Source organism: Rattus norvegicus, chromosome 18 (assembly GCF_036323735.1).
Source record: "Rattus norvegicus strain BN/NHsdMcwi chromosome 18, GRCr8, whole genome shotgun sequence".
Classification (NCBI taxonomy): domain Eukaryota; kingdom Metazoa; phylum Chordata; class Mammalia; order Rodentia; family Muridae; genus Rattus; species Rattus norvegicus.
In genome coordinates this window covers 66,052,772-66,079,480 of record NC_086036.1, presented here as the reverse complement: position 1 = coordinate 66,079,480, position 26,709 = coordinate 66,052,772, and the positions used below count along the sequence as shown (strand labels likewise).

General features: G+C 40.2%; 1 protein-coding gene and 1 pseudogene across 4 annotated transcripts in view; one reads left to right on the top strand and one right to left on the bottom strand.

The window, feature by feature from the left end:
* Positions 1 to 7,684: 7,684 nt before the first annotated feature.
* On the bottom strand, positions 7,685 to 7,763 carry LOC120098422 (U4 spliceosomal RNA; annotated as a pseudogene).
* A 2,120-nt stretch (positions 7,764 to 9,883) lies between these two features.
* Positions 9,884 to 26,709, top strand: part of Rab27b (RAB27B, member RAS oncogene family) — a 199,368-nt gene continuing 182,542 nt past the window's right edge. For 2 of the 4 annotated variants that reach the window (XM_063277636.1, XM_063277635.1), the window contains exons 1-2: positions 9,961 to 10,089; positions 11,781 to 11,914. Coding sequence is in view for 1 of the 4 variants with exons in the window: in XM_039097199.2 (XP_038953127.1) it covers positions 11,854 to 11,914 (61 nt within the window). In the remaining 3 variants the exon portion in view is untranslated. Of the gene's footprint in view, positions 10,090 to 11,780; positions 11,915 to 26,709 lie in introns of all 4 variants that reach the window. The other 2 variants (XM_039097199.2, XM_039097195.2) reach the window with 2 other exon arrangements.

The window sequence follows — 26,709 nt, the reverse complement described above, 5'->3', positions numbered from 1 at the left end:
AATGGCACAGATTCAACATTTATATTCCAAAAGGAAGGTATGAGAACACGCAGTAAGGAAAGATTGGATCACAGCGAGGCCCAAACCTCAGAAGGCAAACATGAAATCCAGCAGCTCACGACTAGAATCTAGGGCTCATGATGGAATCCTTTGAACTTCAAAGGGCTCTGGGTAGGCTAGCACAGCCAGCTATAAAGCCCATAGTATGTACAATCTCTCTTCAGCTTTAGACTTCGTGAATACAGCTTTCCTTCATGGATGTCTCATGGTCCTAGCGCCTCCGACAATGTGAGTAGTATATATTACAACTTAGACTTCACGCAGCGGACTCTTGATCCCTTTGGAGGGAGTCACACATGGCCTGACTTCTCTGGCCTTCATGAACCTTGGCAGAAGCCCCGTAGCATCTTCATTCTTTATTCGGTCACGATGGAAAACGAAGGTTCTGCTTCCAACTCAAGATGTGTCCCAGGCCTCTTGGATCACAGCTGCATTGGAGTTTGTGTCTGTGTCACCTTCCAGGGTGACTGACTCTGAAACACACTTCCCTACACAGTTATTTTCTAACAGGGAAATCCTTCAGTAGAATTCTCAGCTTAAAAACTCACAGTCAACATTATTAGAGCTTTGGCCTACTCCTAAGTACAAATATTTGCATTCAGTTATTTTTTTCATCGATGCAGTGAAATACACCCAAAAGCCGACTAACGAAGGAAGAGTTTCAGTTTGAGAGCTCAGTCTGTCATGGTGGGGAAAGCATGGCAACAGGACAAGAAGAGAATTGATCTCACTGAATCTGTGTTAGAGCAGAGGAGGATGAATGTCGGCATTTGGCTTGCTTCTCACCTTACCCCATCCCCCCAACCCCCTGCTTTTTTCAGTCTTGAACACCAGCCCGTAGGATGGTGCTTTGGTGATTTTTAGGGTAGGTCTTCACAATTCAGTTAACTTAATCTAGAAGCTTCCTCACAGAGAGGCCCAAGGGTGTGTCCACAGGTGACTGACAATTCACTATTTTAAGAAGGATTGTGTCTGGTGTCTGTAGAATGCAGCCTCTGTTCTCACCTTCCTGGTGGCCCTAGCAGCCAATGGAAAGCTATTTCACACAATCTACCATGATCATCCAGGGCACTTATGACCTCTTTTGGCTGAATGCCTGCTTAATCTAATCAACTATATGCCTAATCGTAATGATCTTGGCAGATCGTACAATCCCCAGAATTTCCTCAAAGATTCATTAGTTGTATATAGGGTCAGCTTTTTTTTTTTATTTCGAACAAACAAGGTCATCCAAGGAAGCAAATAGAATGCCAGTTTAAAAAGCATTTGTTTACATGTGATGCACACATGTACACACACGCACACACACATATGCACACACATACACTCTTACTTTTTATGGAAGAAATTACAGGTAGGAACTATGACCAAGGGGGTAAGACATATGACTTCAGTGATAATTAATAGAAATTATAATAAAAATGGTCATTTTACTACAATTTTTGAACATTAATTTTATATTTCTCAGAACAGGTATCAAGACTTGATCTTAATGACCTGTTTTTGAGAGAAGTATTTCTGTGAGAAGGCAGACTAAAAATAAATGTACATTAAAAATAAAACATCCAAGGAGTCTGCTACTTTCTTTGCTCATTCACTTGAGAGACATGGTACCTTGTTTGGCTTTTCCCGTTTACCTGTTTCCTAGTTAGTCTAGGAAATGTTGCTTCTAGCCCCGTTGAAGACAAGGTCAAAGCCTCCAGGATATTTCCAGGCATTTAGGGAAGTTGGAAGGACATCTCTTTCCCTTCAAGATTTCCCTGAGATGAGATTTTAAATAAAGGCATTTGAATCAGGGAGGGTGGTTAAGAATATACTACAATGGCTCTGCCAGAAACTTTGAGGAAAGACCTTCACCCCTCTCACCTGTTGCTTCCTGGTTTCTGTCATACATTCCTGTAATCAAGATAGAAGTGCCCAGCAACTAAAAGTTTCAAAATGGTGGCGCTCATGTCTTTTTTTCTTCCACCCATCAGCTGTGCAGTGGCGGTCTTGCAATGCACTAACCTTCTACACAGTACTTACTGAGTGACTCCACATGAGCAGGTAGGAATATATTCCAGCATTAGGAGAGGACGATCCGCTGTTGTGTGGATTTAGAGGAAAATAGAGGGAGGAACATCAACTAATAATGAAGTTCTTATCACATAGGAAGTAGGGGGAAGACAAATGGGAAGGTCACATCCTCCGATTACTTCTCTGACTCAAGAGAATAAGAAAGAGGAAGCTCTACCTCAGTCCATACAAAACGCATTCAGCAAAAGTGGAGCAACCACGAGCCGCAGCAAAGGAAACAGCTTGACGCCGTGGTTTTAGGAATAAAGCTGTGACCCAGTGACAAACAGCATCCTGTGTCGTAAATGTAGATTTGAGTGTGTGCATGTATACTTGTGTGTATACACACACTACGACATTAGAAAGCATCTTCTGCCAGGCTCCTTTCTCTAGAAAATAATAGGATATAAAGGATTCGGATTTTCTTCCAATCAGAATGTGCTGCTCCTACAATCAGCAAACACAATAAAAATCCCATCTCTTGGCTAATGTTGAACGCGCTGTGGCCAATTTCAAAATTAACTTTTGTAGTTGGGCGGCGGTAGTGCGGGCCTTTAATGTCAGCACTGGGGAGGCAAAGGCAGACAGATCTCTGTGATTTCGAGGCCAGCCCGGTCTACAGAGTGAGTTCCAGGACAGCCAGGGCCACACAGAGACACCCTGTCTCCATTAGCTGTTGTAGACCACAGAAGTGCCCTTTTAGTACAAACCCCCATTTCTCTTTTACAGATCAGTGTGCAAGACAAACTTTGCCAGACAATGTCTCTTGCCTTCCATTGTAGTACCAACTTTTTGATTCTAGAAGAAGAGAGGGGAGAGTGCTAGGAATAGAATATATATAAATCTGTGTCAATCGTCAGGGTCTCCTTCTGATGGCTACAGGTTCACAGATCACCCGGTACATTCCAATCGCATCCTCTAAGTGAAAACTCAATAAAGTATTACATAGCTATCTTTTCCTATCAAGTGCTCTCCATGACTGAGTCTCTGGAGTGAAATATGAAACGACCAGGCCTTCAAAGATGCCCACAAAGTACATGGAAAGGCAGCCAGGAAACTCTACAGCAGTAGAAATGGCGGAGTACCGTGGTGCCGCCAGGAAAGAGCTATGAAAGCTACCGTTCCTTCGTGCCCATGTGCTCGGCCCTTTCCACAGCGGAGCCTACCCGGTGTGAAGAGTAAAGATTTCAAACTCTCCACTGGTTTCAGTCATTGCCTAACTTGCCAAACTCTAGGATCCATCGCCGAAGGCACTAGAAAGGCATGCAGAGATCTCGGAGTGGGCTGTGTTTGTGAATTTCCTCACCCTCGGCCTCGCTGGCTGCGTTTTACCAGGATGGCGGTTTTCCAGCGTGCCCGTCAGAATGCTATAAAACCAGTGGAGTGCATGCGAAGGGAAGATTGGTCTGTGAGCACACCAGTCCCTCCAGACTTCCAATTAATGGTCCCAGGTTGCTGGGCGATGTAATTGTCTATATGGCTGTATTAAATAGTGCTCCTATGCAAGGCTGATTAGGACTGGCTGTTCAGTACAGTTCGTTAGGATACAACACAGGAAAGGCCAGACGCAAAACACGCTGCCAGTAGATGTCTCTGTGGTGCTTCTCTTCACACACAGGATCCTCCGGCTGCAGGTCTGAAAACACAGTTGGAAGATTTATAGCTTTTATTTTAGTTTGGGGGAGGAACCCATTCCTTGAAAATATTACCAAAGTCTCTAATGACAACATTTCTATTTTTTTTAAATTGAACCTAGCCATTATAGCTATAAAAAATAACCTCAATTTCTAAGCATATTTTTTGGGGGACCGGAGATAGTTCCCAGTCATTAGTAGCTATAAATCTAAACTCAGTTTTTAAGTATATTTCTGGGACTGGAGGTAGGCTCAGAAGTTAAGAGCATTGGCTTCTCTTGTAGAGGACTCAGGTTTGATTCTTAGCATCCACATGATGTCTCACAACTGTCTGTATCTCCAGTCTAAGCAGACCTGACGTCTTGTTTTGTCCTCTCTGGTCCCCAGACATGCATGAGTGCATTGGCATACATTCGTTCCGGCAGAATATCCATGTACGTAATAAGATTTAAATTTCTTAAGAGCGTAACTTATTTACAAACATGAGCAGGTACAAAAACCTGGAGATACCTTTTTAAAGGAACAATTGGCCATTTCAGAAACAGCATCCCAGTGAAGGAAGTTGACGTTGACGTAAACCTAGTAATATGATGGGGAACCTTTGGAAGGGCCGATTATTTTTATTTAGCGTAAGTCCCTGGAGTTCTTAGGATGTCGACCGTTTTCTTTCTGGATAGCATTTCGGAGCATGTAAGCATCTCTGCTTAACTACCGCCTTGCTGAAGAACATGAGTTCAAAGTCTGGTATTTAACCAAAGACGTCAAGAGAGTTTACACACAGGCATTTATATATGAAGACCTATTTAGATTTCTAGGACTTCCGCTTTTGTAACAATTAGTAGGCCATGGAGTAATTTCACCTCTGAGAGGACTTTTAAAATAGTATCAAGGGCAATCCCGGTCTCTCTGCACCTGTGGCAGCACTTGGCGTCCCCACCCTTGAGTTTCTCAGCTCATGAACATGTAGATGGTGCTTTGGTGTATTGTCAACTGCCTGTTTTTAATAAGTAGTAACGCTGGTTGTATTTTCATATGCTGATGTTCAGTATAACTGACTGCATTGGGAAAATATCTATTCATACAGTTAATTCTATTTCTAAACAAATTGACAAAAACGTTCACCATGAGTTGTGCGTTTACCCTGTAATTTCTCTCCTCCTTTCATTTTCTTCACGTATGCTCCCACAGAGCAAAGACATGGTGAGCACTGGAGTCCCACTTAACGACTTCCCCCTTTCTGAGTCCTATGCTTGGTGTCGTGAATAAAAACTGTCCAATGTTACATCCTAAGAATCAGTATGATTTTTTCCCCCAAATCTTAGAGGTTCTATTTCGTGTTTTACTCCAAGGTCCATCCATTTTGCACTATTTTTGTGCGTGTATAAGGTGTATAAGATTCAGGTACTGGTAATCTTAGGGGTGCTTTGATTAGTTATCAACTTTCTCTTTGGATTGATCTTGCAACTTTGTAAAAGACATAATTATTCACACTTGTCTGTTTCTGCACTTAGATGCCCTGATCTGTTCTACTGATCCAAGGATAGATCTTCATTGTTTGGACTTTCTTAGTATTGGCTCGACACCTTCCTCTCACCCTTTCTCCATTAGCCTAGTATTTTCTCCATTCTCCTCATAAATCACTTTGCTCTCTCCCAAGTGACTGGGTTTGGCGGGTACACATGGGATGGATCCCCACATGGGCAGTCTCTGGGTGGCCTTTCCTTCAGTCTCTGCTCCACTCTTTGTCTCTGTATTTCCCTTATGCAGGAGCAATTCTGGGTTAAAAATTTGGAGATGAGAAAGTGGCACCATCCTCCAACCATTGCCTAGCTTCTAGATATGGTCTCTACAGGTTCTCTCTCCCCTTTGTTGGCTATTTCAGCTCATGTCGTCCCCCTTGGGTCCTGGGAGCCTCTTGCTTTCCTGGCATCTGGGAAGAAACACATGCTCGATGTGGGATGAGAAGACAGAGCTGCTGTTTGGTTTTCTATTATTAATTTTTTTCATACAACACATTTTGATGATGTTTCCCCCCCGCCCTTTATTTCTCACAGCCTCTCCCAGCTTCCATACCCACTCAATTTTCTGTCGCAAAAGCTATCGCTGAAAAAACTAAGCCCCAAGCAACAAGACACAACCACCCGCACAGTAAGGCAAAATTCTCAAACAAAGCAAAGTACAAAAACGACCACGGAGTTTTGTTTTGTGTTGGCCAAGCACTCCTAGGTGTGGGACCTGCCATGGAGCATTGGTAATATACCTAATAACTCTCCACTGGAGGAAAGTTACTTTTCTTTTGCCAGCAGGTAACAGCTGCAGATAACTTTAGGATAGGAGTGGTTAGGAGTGGGCTCTTGACCAGCACTTGAGGTCAGTTGGTCTCTCGATCTTAACCATTCCATTTGACTGGAATAAAAAGAAATCTCAAAGTGATTTAATTTTTTTATCCATAATGGTCAGAGATATGGAACATTTTAGAGATATTTTTAACCATTTTTATGTCTTCTTTTGAGAACTCCATTCAGGCCAATAGGTCACTTTAACTGGGTCAACTGGGATCATTTATTTTCTTGATTCTTTGTTTATTTTTCCATAATTTCAATATTAATGGTCTGTGGATGGCATAGATGAAAACATTCTCTCCCACCTTTTAGGCTTCCTCTGTTCTTGGTTGTTTCCTTTGCGGTAGAGAAACATTTAATCTAGTCAATTCGTTAGTTGTTGACCTTATTACTGAGTGAATGGACTCTTATTTAGAAAATTGTTCATTACTACATGTTGATTTTGCTATGTACACCTTACGTTTTATCATAGTAGTAGTTCTGGTGTTTCAGATTCATACTGAAGTCTTTAATCCATTTTGTGCAGGGCAATAGTTATGGGTCTAACTTCATTCTTCTACAGGTGGACATCCGGTTTTCCCCGCACCACACATTGAAAATATTCTCTTTCTCCCAGGATTCATTTTTGACATCTTTGTCAAATGTCATTTGGGGGTACTTTGGACACTCACATTTGGTCCCCTATTTTGCTTTGTTTTGTTGATTGATATGTCTGTCATGTGTCAGTGCAAAGTTTTTTTTTTCTTTTACTAATATACCTCTGTAGTACCTTTTAAAATCTGGCATGATCATATTCAGTTATTTACTTAATTGATCTTTTAAGAAGAAGAAAGTGTCCTTCTTCATGTCTTTTGATTAATTTTTGTTTGAGTTCTGTTTCGACAGACATTGTGACAGGCTGTTTGCTTCCTGGTATCATCTGTTTGGAATACATTGTTCATCCTTTCACTTCAAAGTGGTTGTAGACAGCAAAAAGTGGGCAAGCAGATACACTCTGCTAACCAAAGTCTTTTGATTAGGAAATTGATGCCTGAATATTTAAAGTTATTATTGAGAGGTATATGTTGACTACTGTCCTTTTTGATGCTTGTAGTTTAGTTCTATTTTTTGTTTCACTAATTATATCTTTGTTTGTAATGTTTCTGTAGCCTCACCACTATGTTTACTCCTTGCTTCAGTCTGAAGTATTGCTTCTAGTATTCTTTATTGGCTGCTTTGGTGACCGTGAATTCTTTTAGCCTGAATATATTTTGCAAAGTTATTTTCCTCTTTCAACCAGAGCAAATAGTTGTGGTGGGTAAATAGTGTGGATTGGCATCTCTGGCCTTTTAAAGTTTGGAGTACGTTGCTCTAGGCTCTTATGGTTTAAAGTTTCCATTGAGAAATTGGTTGTTGCTCTGATGTTTTTTTTTTTTTTGTTGTTGTTGTTGTTATTTTTGTTTTTCAATATTTGCAGTGTCTTTCTCTTTCTGCTTTCAATTCCCCCATTTTGTTCTCTATAGTATTTGAACTACTGTATATATAGGGTGTTTCTTTTCTAGTCTTATTTGGTATTCTGTGTGCTTTTTACATTGCTTTTTTTTTTACATTTGGAGGAAGTTTTCTTTTCAATTAGCAATAATCGCGCCTCGGATTAACCTCATTGGCTGCGACACTGCCCCTGTGCAAAGCTGGAAGTTTTCTTATATGACCTCATTGAAGGTCTTGTCAGTGTTATTGTTTTGAGATTATTTTCCTTTTTCTATGCCCTTAATTCATAGACATTTCATGGTATTCCAAATGCCCACACCTTTCTTTTGTGTATAATTTTCTTTCACTGGGGGCCCAGTCCCTCCACCTTATCCTCAAGTCCTGATGTTCAGTTTTCTACTTTATCTATGGCTAAGGCTTTTCCCCAAGTTTTCTAAATGACTTTTTAAAATTTTTCAGTTACTTCTTCATTTCAGCTTTAGTTTTGCTTGTTTTTTATCTTTTTATTACTTCTTATAATGAAAAATACTTTATAATATATAAATATGTTTTATATATTATATACTAATATGTAACATATACTATACTAAAATGTTATAATATTAAAAACATAAATATAAAAATGTATAAAAGAATAAATATAAATATATTAATCACATATTTGATATAATATATTTACTATACTATATTAATATTAATTACTATAATAAAAGCTATATTTAGTATAATAATATAAATATCAAATTAAAGATATATAATGATATATATATTATAATAAAATATTTATTATATTTTTCTATTCATTATTACTCACTCTGGTATTTGGCTGTTTGCTCCTTGGCTTCTTCGATCATGTTCATAACTGAACATTTAGAATCTATGTCCTCAGTTCTTTACAGACAACTCTCACTGGAGAACATGTCTAAGGACTTGTGGTCCGTGGCCTAGAGAGGGATGGCATGACCAGAGGTAATTGGGAGACTTGCTGATACAGCTTTCAGATTCAGCTCCTGCTTTGTCTGGACCAAAGTATCTTTCTTGTTTCTTCTTCCCTTTATTTGCTAAAACAATGTCTCATGCTGATCCTAGAGCTTGTTTCACCATCTTGCTTCAGGCTTCTGTCCCTACCTTCCAAAGGCTTGGATCATCAGCAATTTACTATGGCCACCTTATCCTTACTTGAGTGCCTGAGATACAAACTCAGATCATTATGTTTGTGCGACAAAACCTTGTACTCATAATGCCAATACCCTAGTCCCTTAATGAGCATTTAAAATACATTCTTATTTTTAATTGATATAGCAAGGGCATTTTTATGTGATGTAGCAGGGTATTTCACCACATGTACACAATGTGTGATGACATATTATCTGTCAACTCAAACTTTATGTGCATAATTAAGTTTCGCCGTTAGTTTGTTAAGGGAGAATACAAATAACTTTAGCTTTTGATATTTCTACTTTGAGGCTGCCACAAGAGGTTAGCAGGGAAAATTGCTTGCTATCAAGCCCAAAGACCCAAGTTTGGTCTGTGGAGATAAACAGACTCCTACAAGTTGTTCTCTGACTTACACATTCACGGTGTGGCACATGTGGACACACACACCCACACATCCACGTGCACACACACAGAAACAAATATATATTTAAAAACAAAGTAAAACCCATTTGTTTAGAGCAGTTGTTCTCAACCTGTGGGTTGAGACCCCTTTGGGAGTTAAAAAAAATTCTTTCATAGGGGTCACCTAAGACCATAGGACGACACAGACATTTACACTATGATTCATACAGTAGCAAAATTACTCTTATGAAGTAGCAGCATGGTTGGGGGTGGTCGCCACAAACGAGGAACTGTATTAAAGAATTGAGCCATTAGAAAGACTGATCTTTTCTCAAGAACTGCACACATTTTGTAACTAGCTCATGAATCTTTAAATAAAAAAAAAACCCTTCACGCATGACTGTAATTTTATTAATGACATTTCATAAGAGGTCTACAAAACTTCTGGACTAGAACAAAAACTCTGAAGGAAAACCCAAACGACTGTGTATGGTTTGTAAACACAACTGCCTCCATGTTTGCTGAAAATGGTTATCCCACGGTGATGGAAGATCAATTTGAAAGGTTATAACCGCTTGACAGTAAAAACCATGACAGTGTTTAACAGAGAAAGAGGAAAACCGGGGGAAATGTCCAAAAGTTTTCCTGGAAAATCAATCAGATAGGAAGTGAATCAAATATCAAATTTGTGTCCTGAAACGCTTTGTCAGAACTCAAGATTCGGAGCCACAGCTGAGGACATTAAGAGCATTAGATGCACGTTGCAGCTAAATAAAAACACATTAAAAAAAAAATCATCCATTGGAAGGAAGGCATAGACAAAGTAGAATGCCTTCCAGGGCTGGTTGCATAGCAACCAAATAAGGATGTGGTAGCAGGGAAGGTCCAAGCTGATAAGGAAGCAGGTCAGAAGCAGCAGGATCGCAAAGAAATTTTAATGATGACAGGACAGCAGCTGCATTTCTGAGGTAAATAGCTCAGAGAAGAATCCTGGGGCCTCAGTGGGGAAAGCTGTTGTCTCTGTCTGGTTTTGTTGGGTGATTTCTGATACAGAACTTCATCGGTTGGAAAGCTGCAATAATAAACAAAAAAAAAAAAAAAGCCAAAGAAGAGGAGAAAGCTCTGCTTATGTTACAGCACAGTAGGTGGCATCACATGAAAGGAGGAGATGACCAATGAATAAAAGAGAAAGGGGCTTCAGATGGTAGCTTGGAGGGAGGTCGCTCTGTTATACTCTAGTGGGAACCATTGTCCGCCCTTTAGGGATGACACTAACCACATCCAAATGTACCTCCATAGCATAATGCCCTCTTAAATGTCCCACTCCGTCCATACCATTATGTTGGGGGACGATGCTCCCAGCACATGAGTCCTTGGGACACATCCAGCCATAGTTCATCACATAAAACAGATAAACAGTCGCATGCAGATCAAAAGAAACAAGCTGTTGAAATGTTTTCATTTTCCTAGAATTTGTATTGCTTGGAAAAGAAGTGAAGTGGATCGTGGGATAAACTGGGCAAATATTTTTGTTATTGCCAGAATGCCAATATTTTTAAATATCGCAATAACAAATTGTTAATGAATAGACAGAGAGGAAACTCTTGGTTCTAATATCAGTCTTTTACCTCATTATCTAAAACAGTGAACCAGGTGGAAGGGACTTGCAAGTCGTGGAAGAGGATTTGTCTGGCATAGGGGAGGTCCTGGTCTTATCCCTACACCGTAAAAAACCCACTGAAATTGAAGAGAGGGGGAGTGGGAGGGGGAGACGGAGAAGGAGGTGGAGAGGGGGAGAGGGAGAGAAAAGAGAATTACTTCATTGTGAAAGTAGTGCACACAAGCAGGACTTGCTTGTTTAGCAATCTTTTCATAAATATTTAATGATTTCCTACTTAAGTGCAGTAGAAGTCATGCAAAGATCTGTGAGTCTTTACCCTCTGGGTAACTGTAACGTAATCAGGAAACCATGTCCAAATAAGTGAGAAGCTTGACTAAATGTCAAGGAGGAAGAGGACTTCGTAAACCCACGTCTCTGGCCCTGTGCTGCATTCAAAGTTTCCCATATCTATTTCTTCTTTGATATTGATGACAACTCTTTAATGTTCCTTAGCCCTATTTTTCACTGTGACACCCTTTAAGTGTCTTACCTTCTCTCTAGAAAGAGGAGAAAGAACAAGTATATTTACATAATGCCATATAATAGGGCATCTAAGGATCTGTTGGATTGCGTTCATGAATTTCAAGATAAATAATGCTTTGGTTAGATTTATGAATCATTGCTCTTATTTAATTAAGCATGAAACAGCCTTAGAAATAGGTCTCCTCAAGTTACTCTACAAATTCATGTATCAAATTAATAATGAACTTGAGGTTCAAGTCCGTCCTTTGCTAAAAGAATTTCCTTGGGTTGGCATGCTAAATCTTCAAAGGAACTACAAAGCACAATATTTAGTTTTAAAGATATCAAGACATGTAGTAGGGGCGAGAGACTTAAAAGAGGATGTGGACTACCGCAGAATGTTGTTCCTGTCTCCATGACAGACTGTGTTTTGTCACTAGTGCTTTCCCCGATTAAATATTGATGAGAGCTTTCTGGAAATTTTAATTAAAAGTTCCTTGAGGTCAGAGACTGTAGGAGCCTTTTGTTCATTCCAAGTAAAAGGGATCCGTTGACGCCAGCTGAAGCAAGTGGTCCAATCAACTGTGGAAGAGCAACGAATGCAAGGAGAATGGATTCTCATGGGAACGTAGCTGACTGGAAGGCAATGGAACATCATCTAGAAGACCAAGGTATGTGTGTGAGGAGGGGGCTTCCCTTCGCTCCTGATTTGTAGAACTTCCTAACTCTGACGATTACAACTTTTAGCCTTTTAGCAAGTAATGGACAATGACCAAACATAACTCCTGAATTATATCATTCTAGTTTCCAGGAACTACTACATCAGCCTTCATTTTCCATCTCCTCAGTTCCAAATTTGCTCTACCTACCTCACAGAGTTCAGTTGGCTTCTTCATTCTGGGTCAGGTTTCGACACTTTTCATCACTTACTGTTGAGAGTAAAGCAGAAATTAGCTGCAAAACAGGCAATGAAGGACCCATCTCAATGAGGATTTGTTGGGCAATGGAGTCGTTGACTCAAAGGGGAGGGGCTATAAAAAAAAACAGAGCGCAAATATCTTGGCTTGTTTATGTTGTAGTATTAGTCAATCTGCTCAATTCTCCTTTATCAAAACTATCAGTCATGCTCAATACAGGAAACAAATAAGAGCTTCTGTGTTCCTACAAAACTTATTTATCAGCACCAAGATTGAATTTATGAAGACTTCACAGACCATGACATATTAGTCTACTTCTGCTTTGGTTTTTCTCTAACAGTTTAACACTTAAAATCATTCTTAGTTTGCAAAGAGTTCACATGCAGACTACAAGCCAGATTCGGCTCACCTGTTGCTGTGGGCCAAGACTGGTTTGGGGTGTGAAGAGCTTAGTTCCTTGCTAAGTTGTTTAATTTTTTCTCTACATAATGACCTGGACATCCACGCTTTCTTCTTTCAATATATCCATTACAGCATGACGCCCCCAACTCCACCATGGCAAGGGCAAAGGGAAACTGGAGGAGCACATGTGATCTTGAAGCATTGACCTAGAAATTGTATAATTTACACATCACTGTCATGAGCCCATTGGTCAAAAATGGCCATATCATTCTAACCTAATTACCTAAGAAGTGTAGAATACAGGGGTACATATGATATCCTGAAAATAGCATTTATGCCACATGGTTAATCCTAGGAATAGACAATAATTTATTTTTATAGCTGTCAATCAAACACATTTCAGCGTCTGCATTCCCCTTGGTTTATTCTGCACTGCACAGTTGAATGCACAAAATCTCAAAAAATTTCCCCCAAGTAATTTTACTGTACAGATGAGGGAACATAGATATAGCATAGAAAATTTAATAAACGTGAAAGATAGTAGTCTATTTTCATTGTTTCAAATATTTGGCAGTATTATCTGGGTTCCTTTTTATTACTACATTATTAAATGATAAAAAAAAATCTAGGCTTTTTCCACCATAGAAACTATCCACATTTGCAGCTCATTAAAATGATTACAAGACATCTTTAAGCATCCAGTAATTCGTGCTATTCCAAATGACCAGACAAATTACTGCACAATTGTAGTACATAGAAACTCTTCCATTTTCATATTTCATGTCTCTTTTCTATGAACTATATTTTTCCTGAAAGAAGAAAATGAACAATATTTTAAACCTTTTGTTGATTTGTTGTGAGTTTCACATCAAACACCCTAGCCCCGTACATCTCCCAGTTTCTTCATATTCACCCTTTGCCCTTGCAACAACACCCTCTCCAAATAACACACACACACACACACACACACACACACACACACACACACACACACACACACACACTCTCTTACAAACGAACCACCTAAAGCTTAGAAAACATCTCATCATGGAAACCATAAGTGTGCCACAGCATGTCCCACAGTATGTCTCTCTGTCCACACATCTTCACTTGCAAATATTCTGGTCCAAGATCTCTGGCTTCTGTGATGCCATCTGTATTGGCTCCTCACTGAGCCTCCTCCCAGTCATCCTGTTGCCCCGTGTCACGGAGGTCCTACAGCTTTGGATCACCAGGACTGTCCTTTTTATAGAGCTCAACTGTTCCAAAGTAACATAGGTTTGGGGTTGGGCCAACTCAGATCTCTGGATCTGGGCCTGGGTGGTGGCTGAGCTGGTTAGAGTGCAATCTCTTCCTTATCCACACCACCAAGGAAAGCTCCCCATCACTGCTGCGGACAGATCACCCAGTGCCTGTCACATCAGCAGGAGCCAGGCAGGGTCAGATCTCCTGTTCTCATGACCTTAGGGCTGGCTCACCCACTGCTTATGGGCCGGTTCCACTGTGGTACCCAATCAAAACACATGCTCCCAAGCGCTGCATCCTCTGAAAGGCTAGACCAGCTCTCCCACTCTCAAACCTGTAGAGCTGGCTCACCTGTGCCTCTCTGTCAAGACCAGAGTGCTATACCCAGTAAGGGGGCAGGGCTAGCTCTCTTCTCATGCCCTCAGAGCCAGTTCTCTCAACTGCCACAGGTTGTGAGGAGCAAAGTGGGGAGCTATTACAAAACCCCTGCACAAATGCCTCACAGCAGAGGAGTGATGAGGCTAGCTCTCCTGCTCTTTAGCTCTTGGGGCCAGGTCACCTGTGCCCCCACCACCAGGGTCAGTTCAAGATAGTGAGGGGCAGGACTGGTTCTCCCAAACTCATGACCACACCGGAAGCTTTCCCAATGACCAGAGGTGGTGAAGGACCTGGGCATCACACCCACACTAACACAGCCTAAGACTGGCAGTCAGAGTTCCCACACCTATGTCCTCTAGGCGGCTCACCCAAACACCTGCGAAAGGGCCAGCTCCGTTGTGCTGTCTGGCCAATGCTCAGGGCAGAGTCTCCCAAGTGCTTCAGCCAGTGAAAGGCGGGGCAAGTTCTGCACAGCCCTTGAACATCCATGTAGTCCCTCAGTCAGGCATGTCCCCATGTTCTCTAGAGGCAACATGAGGTGCGACCATTGACACAGACCCCTGCCACTGCATAGCCATGGACCCAGACATGGTGCTCAGTGGAAGCTCAGGCTGGTACACTTCACCATGGCCCCAGGTGGCGGGGACAGGCTACTCCCCTCCACCAGCAAGTCTCTAGATTCATCTCTCTTCACAATGCTCAAGTCACTCCACTTCTCTTTCTCTCCCATCTGTCCACCATATAATTGCACATTGTGGTAGCTCCCACTTTAGGCTGACCACATGGCTGGTGGTCATGCCCTGGGTGACATGCTCCAGCAAGTGTCTGTCTATGGCCCTCTTGTGCCCTTTACCGAAGAGCAAGTCTGTGGGTGGCATGGTGGTCTGCAGGTCTCTGTTTCCCTTCTCCCATGCTGTATGGTGGTAGGTAGGTAGGGCTCTGTGTGTATCTATGGACTGTCTGTCCAGTGGGGAGCAGGGCAGGTCTTTGGGCATCTTTCCCTGCCCACACCACATGGCAATGGTGTGACAAGGGTCTCCGTCTCTCTTCTTCCTCCTGCACTGCACTGTCTGGATTTGATTTGATTTGATTTTTATGTTCCTAGGAGTAACAGAGCTTTGATCACTAAAACAGGCATCAAAGTAGGATGAACAAAGGACTGCCATCTGCTGTGCCCCTGATTGATAGAAGAACAACACCAAAGGTGTCACTTAACCCATTGTAGGGGGGTGGTAAACTGTACCCTAAATGTAAAATTTTTAATATGGTTATCAAACCATTCCATCAACTGAGCTTGCCTCACTGAGTACATAATCTTCACGTGACATTCATACATACATAGATAATTTTAACCCTTCCTGGTTTTGTTTGTTTGTTTGTTTTTGTAATTTGGCCTGGAAAGATTTCTTAGCAGCTGAGTGCACTGACACTTTGTTCCTTTGACAGAATAATGTTATTATTTTTTCCCGAGCCACATGACCTATTCTGTCTCAGGTTCTTGACCAGTGCAAGGAAAATGTCTTCTAGACACAACAGGGCTGCATGTGAACTCAGAGACTGTGGCAGTGCGCCTAAGACCAACACAGGTTCAAGCCAGATGGCGTCCTAACTCTGAGGGGGAGAAGTAGACATGGGGATTCCATCTCTAACCAAGATATTTGCAATTGATATCCACTGGTTTTCCTCCAATGGACTGTTACTGAATATATCGACCATACTCCAGGGCAAGATCCATGACAAAACCTAAATGAACTACATTTTTATACAGATTTTTGTTTCTTTGTTTGTTTGTTTTATGGAGTTTCTTTCTTTCTTTTTTGTCTTGTTGGTCATTCGCTTATTTATTTTGATTTTTGACTTTTAAAGAGTAGAGTGTAAGAGAGAGACAGAGAGAGGAAGAGAGACAGAGAGATAGAGGCAGAGACAGAGAGAGACAGAGGGAAAAGAGAGGGAGTATAAATTTGAGTAAGGAGGTAGAGAAGACCTGACAGGAGTTGGGAAATGGGAAAACATGATCAAAATATACTATATAAAAGTTTTTAAGTAAATAAAAGTGAAAAATCTTTTAAACTAAACCACTTCATTAGCTTTAATATGTACACATGCCACTGCACATGCATGGAGGTTGGAGGACACCTGTGTGGGTCTCATCTATCTTTGTGTAGGTTCTAAGGATTGAACTCTCATCATCGGGCTTATGGAGGAAGCTTCTTTACCAGCTAAGCCATCTCACAATTTAGACATAGAAACTTTCTAACCTTCCCTCTCTATTTTCCACTATGTAAAATGATGACTTACCATTACCACCACCCTGTCTTTGTGCATCTTACATTTCATTTAAATAAAATTTTATACTTCTGCATTCTCTGACCTTGCAACTTCCTTTGTCCTTATGCAATCTGCTCTTGATATGAAATTCCTGAAACTAGTGTAGAGCTGAATCATACAATCAACCCCTTCATGATATAGCAGCATGCATTTTATAAGATTTAATGAAATTTTGTTTTATTATTGTTTAGTCTTCTTTACGACTATACAATACAAACATACTATATAAGATATATGAATTTCTTATATATCTGAAACCTGCCAATCAGTATTCAAGGGAAAACAGAAAGACCATAAATCCTTTAACACTTATGGAGGAAAAACAAATGTTATTAAATGTCACACCTACTGCTGAATTGGAGAAGAATTGCTTTTTATAGTCAGTCGTTAAAAAAAATGCAATCTATAATCAATACATTACGGTTGCATTCCGAAAGTATCTGGAAGTGATTTACTCTCAAGAGTGATATCAAGCTTGTGTGTGTATCACTTCATGGGGACACTGCTCAGTATCAGGCACGGGGGTAGGCATACACTTCTGAAATCGTGAGTTCTTACGATGACTAGAGGTGTTTCTCCATGGATTGATTCCACCATTTTAGGAAATAATGTTTCATCAGAATTAGGGACTTTGCTTCATAGAGATGAGAGTTTCAATGAAGGGCACCCAGATGACAGCTTTTGTGGAACAGAAACTGTGCAAAGTGGAAGCAGAGATCTCAGGGTAAGGAGGGTGACTGAGTAGCTAAGCAACGTGCTACAGAATCAGGAGCTGTAAATCATAATTACAGCATCATGGACCAGTTAGAACCCTTACAGCTGAGAACTTGGAGTACACGCAGGCTGGCAACTGGCTCCCCAACTGAGTTCCAGTCAGCTGAAAGACGAAAATGAGTAATGACGTGCTCACAATTATACAGATTGCCTCGGCACAGAGGAGGAATGAAGAGGAATTAATTCAGGATGTGAGCAAGCCCGGTGACTCAATAGCCGAATGAAAGAAAAAGGAAAAATAGAGGAGACACCAGAAAATAATCTCCAGTTCTCTGATGTCTAAAAATTCTCTCAAATTGCTTCAGAATCTCATTTGAATGACTTCTAATGATGCAATTTTGGAAATGGTTGGCTCTCAGACATCTTGGTCCCGTAGAAAACAGTCTCAAGTTTCATGAAGACTCACGGGAAGAATTACATTTGGAGGCTAAAATGAGCTACTGTAGGCTTTGCTTGAAAGGTAGCTTGCTAATAGGAAAACATACCAAAAACGGGGGGGGGGATGATTTTAAATATTTAAAAAAGCCTTCCATTTTGTCCCATTTATGCTAACATCAAATGAGCAATACTGAGCTTAGGACTAACGCAAACTAAGAAACTAGGTTAAAATCTGCACTGACATTCTCCAGACGTTAGCTTTCTTGCTTATTTCTTCATTATAAGCAGAGCTGAGCATCTTTGCTTGGACTCTTTATTTCTCTTACAGTATTGAGATTTACATCCTGCCATATTTTGAGAATTTTCTGTTCTCTGGTTGGAAGGCGAGTTGGCCCTTTCCACCACTCTAAGAAGGAACCTGCTACAAGACAGACATGTGATTTTCAGAGTTGACCTCTGTCCTCTTACCTTTCAAGTCCGGACAAAGGTACTAGACTGTTTTATGACTGGGCTTTGGTACCCACTGCAGTGGAAAGACTATACACACCTAGATTTTTTTTTTGATCCAAAACTGAAATAGGTTTCTTATGAGAATAACCTGAAGAAGAAAAGGAAGACCCAGAGTTTGTCTACTTGTGCACCCCTGTAAGTCCCGCCCCTTCCTGCAGCAATCCTAAAAGGCTCTCTGATCCACTGCTGTACTGCAACTCAGCCCTGTGAACACCATCTGAGAAAATCCACTAATACTACTGATTAGTTCAAACTTTTAAGGATCAGTCTCCTTCATGTGAATCCAGAATACAGGTGCATATTTTAAAGAAATGACTGTGATTTCTAGGAAACCAAATATTCGAATAGAAGTTTGCATGTGATTCTATTATCTCTTGTGGAAGTACGCAGAAACTCTTCAAGGGAGGTCGGTGCTACTTTGAAGAACACCTCCTCCCTTCTATTTTCTGTACTTTTCACACTGTTGATTGTCACTTGAAGTGATGTATTTGTACATCTGTCTTTATAGAACAGATGTGATTTCACAAATAGGAAGTTAGTCCATTATTATTATTCAAGACAAGAAATGAAGGGACAAAAACGGAGCAGAGACTGAAGGAATGACTGACCAGTGACTGGCCAACTTAGGATCCACCCCATGGGCGGGTACAAAACCCTGACACTATTACTGATACCATGTTGTGCTAGTAGATAGGAGCCTAGCATAGCTATCCTCTGAGAGGCTCTACCAGGAGCTGACTGAGACAGATGCAGATACTCACAGCCAATCATTGAGGTCAGGGACTGTTGTTGTAAAAATATAAAAATAAAAAAGTAACGGTGTCTTTTACCCCACTAGGTCCACACCACGGTGCCCCAAGATATCTGCTAGATATCTTGGCGGAAACACATCCCAGCCGCACACTTTCCTACACTCAAACCCTCACATAAAAGAACACACGACACAATAATCTTTGACCCAATTGATAAGATATAATTGCCCACTTAAACATACAAAGCCCGGTACCATCCATCCCTTGAGAACATTAATAACAACCTGTAAATACACAGAGCAGAATCTTAACATCATCTGCCATCTTGTCCTACCTGGGCTTCTCTGCCCTTCTCTCCCTCCTGTCTCTCCTTTCTTTCCTGTCTCCTCCTCTTCCTTCAAACTTCTCTCCCGCCCATCCTTCCTCCTCCTCCAATGACAGGCCTCCTTCTATCCTGTACCTGCCCCTCACCTGTACTTTACAAATTCAATGGGGAGGTGGTTCTGGTGAAGCCACCTGAATTCTGAGTCCTTGACTAGGCAGCTGTCCTTGGGGCAGTGGAATTAGCATCAAAATACAGATAACTTCAGGGCAAACCACAACAAGGGACCCCTATGAAAGAGTCAGGGGAAAGACTGAAGGAGCTGAAGAGGATGGCAACCCCATAGGAAGACTAACAGTGTTGAGTAACCTGGACCCCTCAGACCTCTCAGAGACTGAGCCATCAACCAAAGAACATTCATGGACTGGTCCAAGTCCTGGACACAGATATAGCAGAGGACTGCTTTGTCTGGCCTCAGTGGAAGAGGATGAAGTTAATCCTATAGAGACTTGATGCCCACAGGAAGGGGGCATTCCTGGGGAGGGAGGGCACCCTCTTAGAGGTGAAAGGGAAGGGAGATGGGAGAAAGAACTCTGCCAGGAGCCAGGAAGGAGGTTCCCATTTGGGATGTAAATTGAATAATAATAGTAATAATAGTAACAACAAATGATGTCATATTAAACAAACAAACAAACAAAAACAAAATAGAATTCTCTTTCACAGTGTAGGTTCTTAATGCTCTGCATGAAATGAATGGATGGTCGAGTAGCAGAATTTGATAGGCGTCTAATGTAAAGGAAAACTCACATTCTCCATGGGATTCTTTGTGTGTGGATAAGAATGAGTGATAAAGTGTCACAATATTCAGAAGTTGGCTTTGACAGGCTGGCTCTGTGGCCCATAAAGGACAAGGAAAAGAGTATGTACAAAATAGAGAAAATAATTTGAATATAGGCTCAAGTAGAGGCACGCTAAGATGCATATTTCACGTGCAAAGACAAGTAGTTATTAAGGTTGGTGTAAGGGATGTAGCAAGTATTAGAGGAGTAGGTTGAATCAGGTCTAAAAGAGGTTAGATTAAGATATTTTATATTTTTGTTTCCAGGAATGGTAACCCATTCCCAGTTAATACATATAGGAAAATAGTATACAACATAAGTACAAAATATGAGTGCAGTAAGACATGACGGGAAGTAGACAGAGTAGAGACTAGACATGGAGAGCAGTTAGAAATCATTTTAATGACACATGTTTAAATAATGACACATGTTTAAATATTAAATGTTTAATAGAAATTCTTTTAAGCAGGAAGATACATACATGCAAGAAGAATGAGACTGATTAATATAAATTTATTTTTGAGGCCTTAGGAGAATAAGGAAACCCATCTTCTTCTGTTAATATACATTTAATTTTGTAACACTTTGCAATCATCATGTAATACATAGGAGTGACATAAAAATAATTGTAAAAGTAAAAATGACCAAGAATGAAATTACCTTCTTAGCTTACTTCATTGATTTTAAATATTGGTTATAGTTTTCATGATTTATTTAATCAAAATAAAAATAACACAGGCAGATCATCATGTTCCTTATGACTGGTGACTCAGCAGAATGTCCCACAAGAAACCCAGGCTCTCAACATTGTGTGGTTGTTCTTGAGAGATGGATTTAGAATCTCCTAGAACGTGTAAATCTGTGAAATCCAAAGAAAAACAACTTTAATAGTTAATAAAAAAGCTGTCTTTTTTTAAAGAAATAAAATAAGAAAATAATCATATTTTAACGAAAAATACCTTTTATCACATTTCTCTTTGTAACCTAAGAAAACAAAGAAAGATGAAATATATGATGCGAAGTGTTGAAATGATGTGGGGGATGGGCATGCCAGCTCATGTCAGTTGAGGCAATAAGCCATTTTCAGTGACACTGAGGATGACTGCCTTTCCTACAGCCCCTTAGTATTTTACACAGTAGTGTGTATGCGTCTCATTTTCCCCCATAATAAACAATAATCTAGAGACGAACTACAGAATCATTTTTGAAGACTTAACCTAAGCCTTCTGCATGTGGCTACTTACTACAGTTCAGGGGTCAAACACAGTTGATCATTATCCTGCTGAGTAGGACTGAAGCAGCTGTCCCTCCAAAGGCATGAGGAAGCATCAACTTACATGCTAAAATTATGCTGATAACTAGAATCTAAACTATCTCTTGCCATAGCTAATATTTGCCAATCTTCTACATTTTTATTGCTTTTCAAAATCAGACAGGATAAAGCATCACAGAGCATCTTTGCCAATTTGGAGGAGTCAGAATTCTTAAGAGCACCAAAAGAAGGAGCTGTAAGAGAAAGAGATGATAAATTTAATTACAGGAAAATAGGAAAGCCCTGTTCAAATGATCAAATGTTAAAAATTAAGGGTGGGGACATCCTGATTAGACAGCAAATACAAAAGAAATGAAAATTTACAAACAACCCTCTGGGTGAGAGTAGATATTCATGACACATATATTTAACAAATCGAAGTAAAAATTAAGAAATTCCTCAAATCCAATAGAAAAGTGACAAAAAGACTCCAACAGACACTTCACCAATAAAGGATACTTAAAGAACCTCAAATACATAACGCATAAGGACTGATATAAACAAGAAATAACTAAAAGAAAATATCTCTATTTCATCTCCATCTCTATCTATTATCAATATCTGTATCATCACTAGAAGACATAGATATTCATGAAAGCACAATTTTGGAAAGTGTGGCAACATCTCCTCATGAAGAAAATGTTAAAAGTTCCTCAGCCAGTGTTTTGCCTTATAGACGAACACACAACAAATGTGTACTCTATGTTCAGTCACCAAAAGACATGCGACGGTGCTCTTGATGGTACCCCATCTATAACTCCCAAAGGCGACTTCCCAATGTCATCAGCAGAAGACAGGGTATATGTATGCTGATATGATTATTAGAGACTAGAGAGCCTGAAAGATGCAAAACCGCAATAAATAAGGATTCAAAGTAAGGTTGTGCCAAGGGGACATATACAAACTGAGCGGATATTATTTATATAAATAATTTTATATTAATTTAAATGAGTAATTTCATATAAAATAAGCAAATTGGCAAAAATAGTGTTAGTCGACAGGTGCAAGAGTGGTGAGACCTTTTCAGACGCAAGGGGTTGTTTTTGTTAAGAGCAAGCATGAGAAGTCCTTGGGGATACTTGAGTGGTTTTCAACCTGTAGATTGCAACCCCTTTGGAAAATCCTCTATCTTCAAAAATATTTACATTATGATTCATAACAGTAGCAAAATTACAGTTATAAAGTAGGAAAGAAATAATTTTAAGGCTGGGTCACTAAAACATGAGGAGCTGTATTAAAGTGTCGAGCATTAGGAAGGTTGGGAACCACTGTTTTAGAGGAAGTCACTAGGTGGGACGGATAAAATATGACTGGGAGTGACTTCCTCAGTGTCTGGTTCCTCATGAATGAGCTCAACCTTCAGATCTTTGACACTGTCATGGAAGAAGGTTAGTCAATCCACGATGGAATGTTCTGGATTTGCAAGAAGGAATACGCATCTTTTCAGATACTTCATGTATCTCTATTTGAAAATCTGTTCTTCATCCAGTTTGGCTATTTTTTCTATTCGGATGACTTTTCATTTCCTTTATTTTTCCTGTTAATTGTATTCACCAAGCTTGAATGCATAGTTTTCTCATTTCATTGTTACTACAGAATGTTTAAATATCAATCTTTCATCATCCGTATTTAATACAGTTTAGAAAACTTGTGTTAGAGATAGGAACGTTCCATAACAGTTTCCAATCATTAGTTCATTTTTCACATACTTAATGCATTTTTCTTTTGTTTGTGCATGGTGTGATAGAAAAGCTTGACATGTCCATCTCAGTCAGATGGCTGAAGGTGCCAGTACCAAGTGCTAAGTGCTCAGTTGTCATTTCAATGATTATTATCATCTAACTGCTGTCTATTTATCAACCTCTCTCTATCTGGCACAGGCTGCCCTAATTTTTTTATTTCTTCCTCTTCTTGTCAAGTGTGTACACAATCACATAATAAATTTTATTTATTACTTAATCAATCATCAATCACCCTGGCTCTCATAATGCTAAAACCATGCTCTACTCACCTACACTCCAACCCTCACCAGTGGTTTTAAAGGCTACCTTATAATACATGGTATCATGTATACATATATTTCTGTTTTGTCCTAATGGCTCCAGGATGAAATGTATAAATTACCAACACCTTTTTTTAAAAATTATTCTTGTTTTACCATGTGGTTTGACAGCAAGTATGACAAGAACATCAAACAACAATTTTCCATATCATCTTGTTAATGCGTACTGAATCCTTTTGGTGGTGATATTCACAGCCACCTTCTTTAGTTGGACACTTATGTGGGAATTTTACATATTATTGCCATATGGATATTCACTTTACATAACTTTTCTCTTATTAGTAATTAAGTGTTGATGATTGGTTCTAATGCTTTGAATGAACCTGGCTCCCCAAATCAGGAATCTCTGTGTCCAAACGCTGAAGGTCCTTGTCCCCAGTTGGTTTTTGATCGATCAATAAAGAGCCAAAGGCCAATGGCTGGGCAGTTAGATTGAGGCTGGACCTTTGCATTAGCATGGACTAGGAATTGAAAGAGAGGAAGGAGCGATTGCCATGATGGGGAAGAAGAAAGGCCAGACCTAAAGGACTGCTGACATGTGAGACACGGGCCACTTCCTCAATTGCGTTTGGAATAGCAGAAATGAAATATAGATTTTAAAAGATGTTAACTCAGGAGTACCAGAGGCTCCCCTGTTTGCTAGCAGCAAGGAAGGATTAGAACTGCCCAGCCTTTGATCTAGTCAACGTATTTAAAATTAACTGACACATGTGTCTTTCATTCAGGGATCCAAAGGGCTCTGGCAGGTGACTGGGAGCATGACCCACTGGGAGCCAAAAGAGGTTTAGCCAAAATTACTGCTACAATTAAGAGTCCAGGTTTTAGTTAGGGTTTTACTGCTGCGAACAGACACTATGACAAAGACAAGTTTTATAAAGGACAACATTTAGTCTGGGCGGGCTTACAGGTTCAGAGGTTTAGTCCAGTACTATGTAGGTGGGAACATGGCAGCATCCAGACAAGCATGGTACAAGAGGAGTTGAGGGTTGCACATCTTCATCTGAAGACTGCTAGCAGATTACTGACTGGCAGGCAGCTAGGAGTAGGGTCTTAAAACCCAACCCCCAGTGACACACTTACTTCAACAAGGCCACACCTCCAAATAGTGCCACTCCCTGGGTCAATCATATACCAACCATCGCAGTCCATAAATCCATTATTTAGCCATCAAAGTGGCCAAGATCAAGTTCACATTTCTCTACTTGTTATCTAGAGAGATTGCAGGGGCTTTCACACTTACCTAAGCAGAGTCAATACCAAAGCCAAGTTTCATCCTTTCCCACACGAGCTGCTTAGGCCTTTCTCATCTTGACATAAATGCTGCATTCAACCGGAAATTTATGAATGTTTAAAATACTACCAAGTTCTACAAATATAAGTGAGGAAGAAATGGGTATCCCAATTCATGTGTTTGGGTTGTTTTGGTTACCAACTACTGGTATTTCTTGGATGGGACCTAAAAGGAGCTCCTGTTGCAAGTAGGGTCTCTCTGAGGATTCTTTCTCCCATACTCACCTGGTATTACACCTCCTTAGCCGGTAACTTTAAAACCATGTTTCCCAGGGCTATTTCAGTACAGTACAATCCATGTTACTTCTGGTGACAATAAAGGCATAATGTCAGTAATGTCAGAGAAAAGGTCTGTCTTACATTGTAATCTGGACCACTGGAAAAGACACTCCCAGACCTATGATGATCGACCATGCAAGGCAGGTCATTGGCTGTAAATTAGCCTGCAGAGAAGATCATTCAGATGCCTGACCTTTCCCTGTTGCCTTCCATTCACTCCAGGCTTCTATCACTCCAGCCTTCTATTCCCACGTGCTCTCTTTACATGTATGTATGCTTTTCTGACAAACATGTCCATGTGTAGAGCCTAGAAGACAACCCTGAGTGTCATCCTCAAGGAGGCCATCACTGCCTTTGAGACAGGCTCTCTCAATGTTTACAACTTACCAATTATGCTTGTCTGCCTGACCCAAGGAACTTCCTGTCTCTGCAGCTATTAAGCTGGGATTACAAGACCATACTATTATCAAACTTGGCATTTTCATCTGTGCTCTGGGAACTGAATTAGTTCCCCTTGCTTGGAAGAAAGTCCTGTGCCTACTGAGCCATCCTTATAGCCTCTTTCTCTAGTAGACTCTAGAGGGGAATGTTCACAGTACTTTATAAACAGGGTTTGTATAAAAGGGTTTGTGGAAATTTGTACATTCAAATGAGAACCTATGCAGAATGATAATGCAAGGTAGTCAGTGGATTTTACGTGCTTTCTTTCAATTTCCTTTTATTATAGAATTTTGATCCTTTACAGTGGAATAGATATTGATCTCATTAACTGGGCATGACCATTTTGGACCTCATTTATAAGCTCAGGAATGGCTTTCCCTCTTCATGTGAGATAATTGGAAGTTGGTTCCTGAGCTCTCATAAAACATACTCATTATATCCTGGATCAGTTGTGAGGGCAACAGCGTCCATCTTTTTTCTTGGCTCCAGTCAACCTGGCGATTCTCTCACAATAAAGCATAAGTATTAATGTCTTTCCTCAGGCTCTACTTTCTAGGAGACTCAGGCTAATACAAATGATCTTAAACTGTTAAATTTTTATGATCTTCAGGTTTTTTTTTTTACATTAAAATAAAGACATCAATCTGGTGCGAGGGTTCAGCAGGTAAAGGAGCTGACTGCCAAGCCTATGAAGTGAATTATAGCCCTAGGACCTACATAGTGGAAAGAGAAAAGCAAGCCTCACACAATTAAATGAATGAACAAATAAATAAATATGATCAAATTTTTAAAAATAGACAATAAAATAAATTGGTCTAAATCAATTCCACAATTATATTATACTCTAACATAAAAATATTATACTTCAACTATTACATATTTTTGTGGAAACTAGTAAAAAACTGTTATGCTCAGTCAGGATTATTAGATGATAAGAAAAATAAGTTAAATGAATGTGTAGAGAGCAGAAACCTGGAAAAATATGCTGCCCTGGGCTGGCAACTGCTAGAGAGCAGATGACACCTCGTGGATCTAAAGAAGATGCTGAAATTGCATCGTTGTGAGCATTACCATAAAAATAAAGATTAAATGAATGCTTGAGGGGAACGGGTACACCCTGCTGACCACATTGTGGAAGCAAGAGGAGCTTCTTGTATCTATCCGTTCTTGCTTCCGACCAGGGTGTTACCAGAATGCTGGCACTCCTGACTACTTCACAGCAGAAAATAGCATTTGC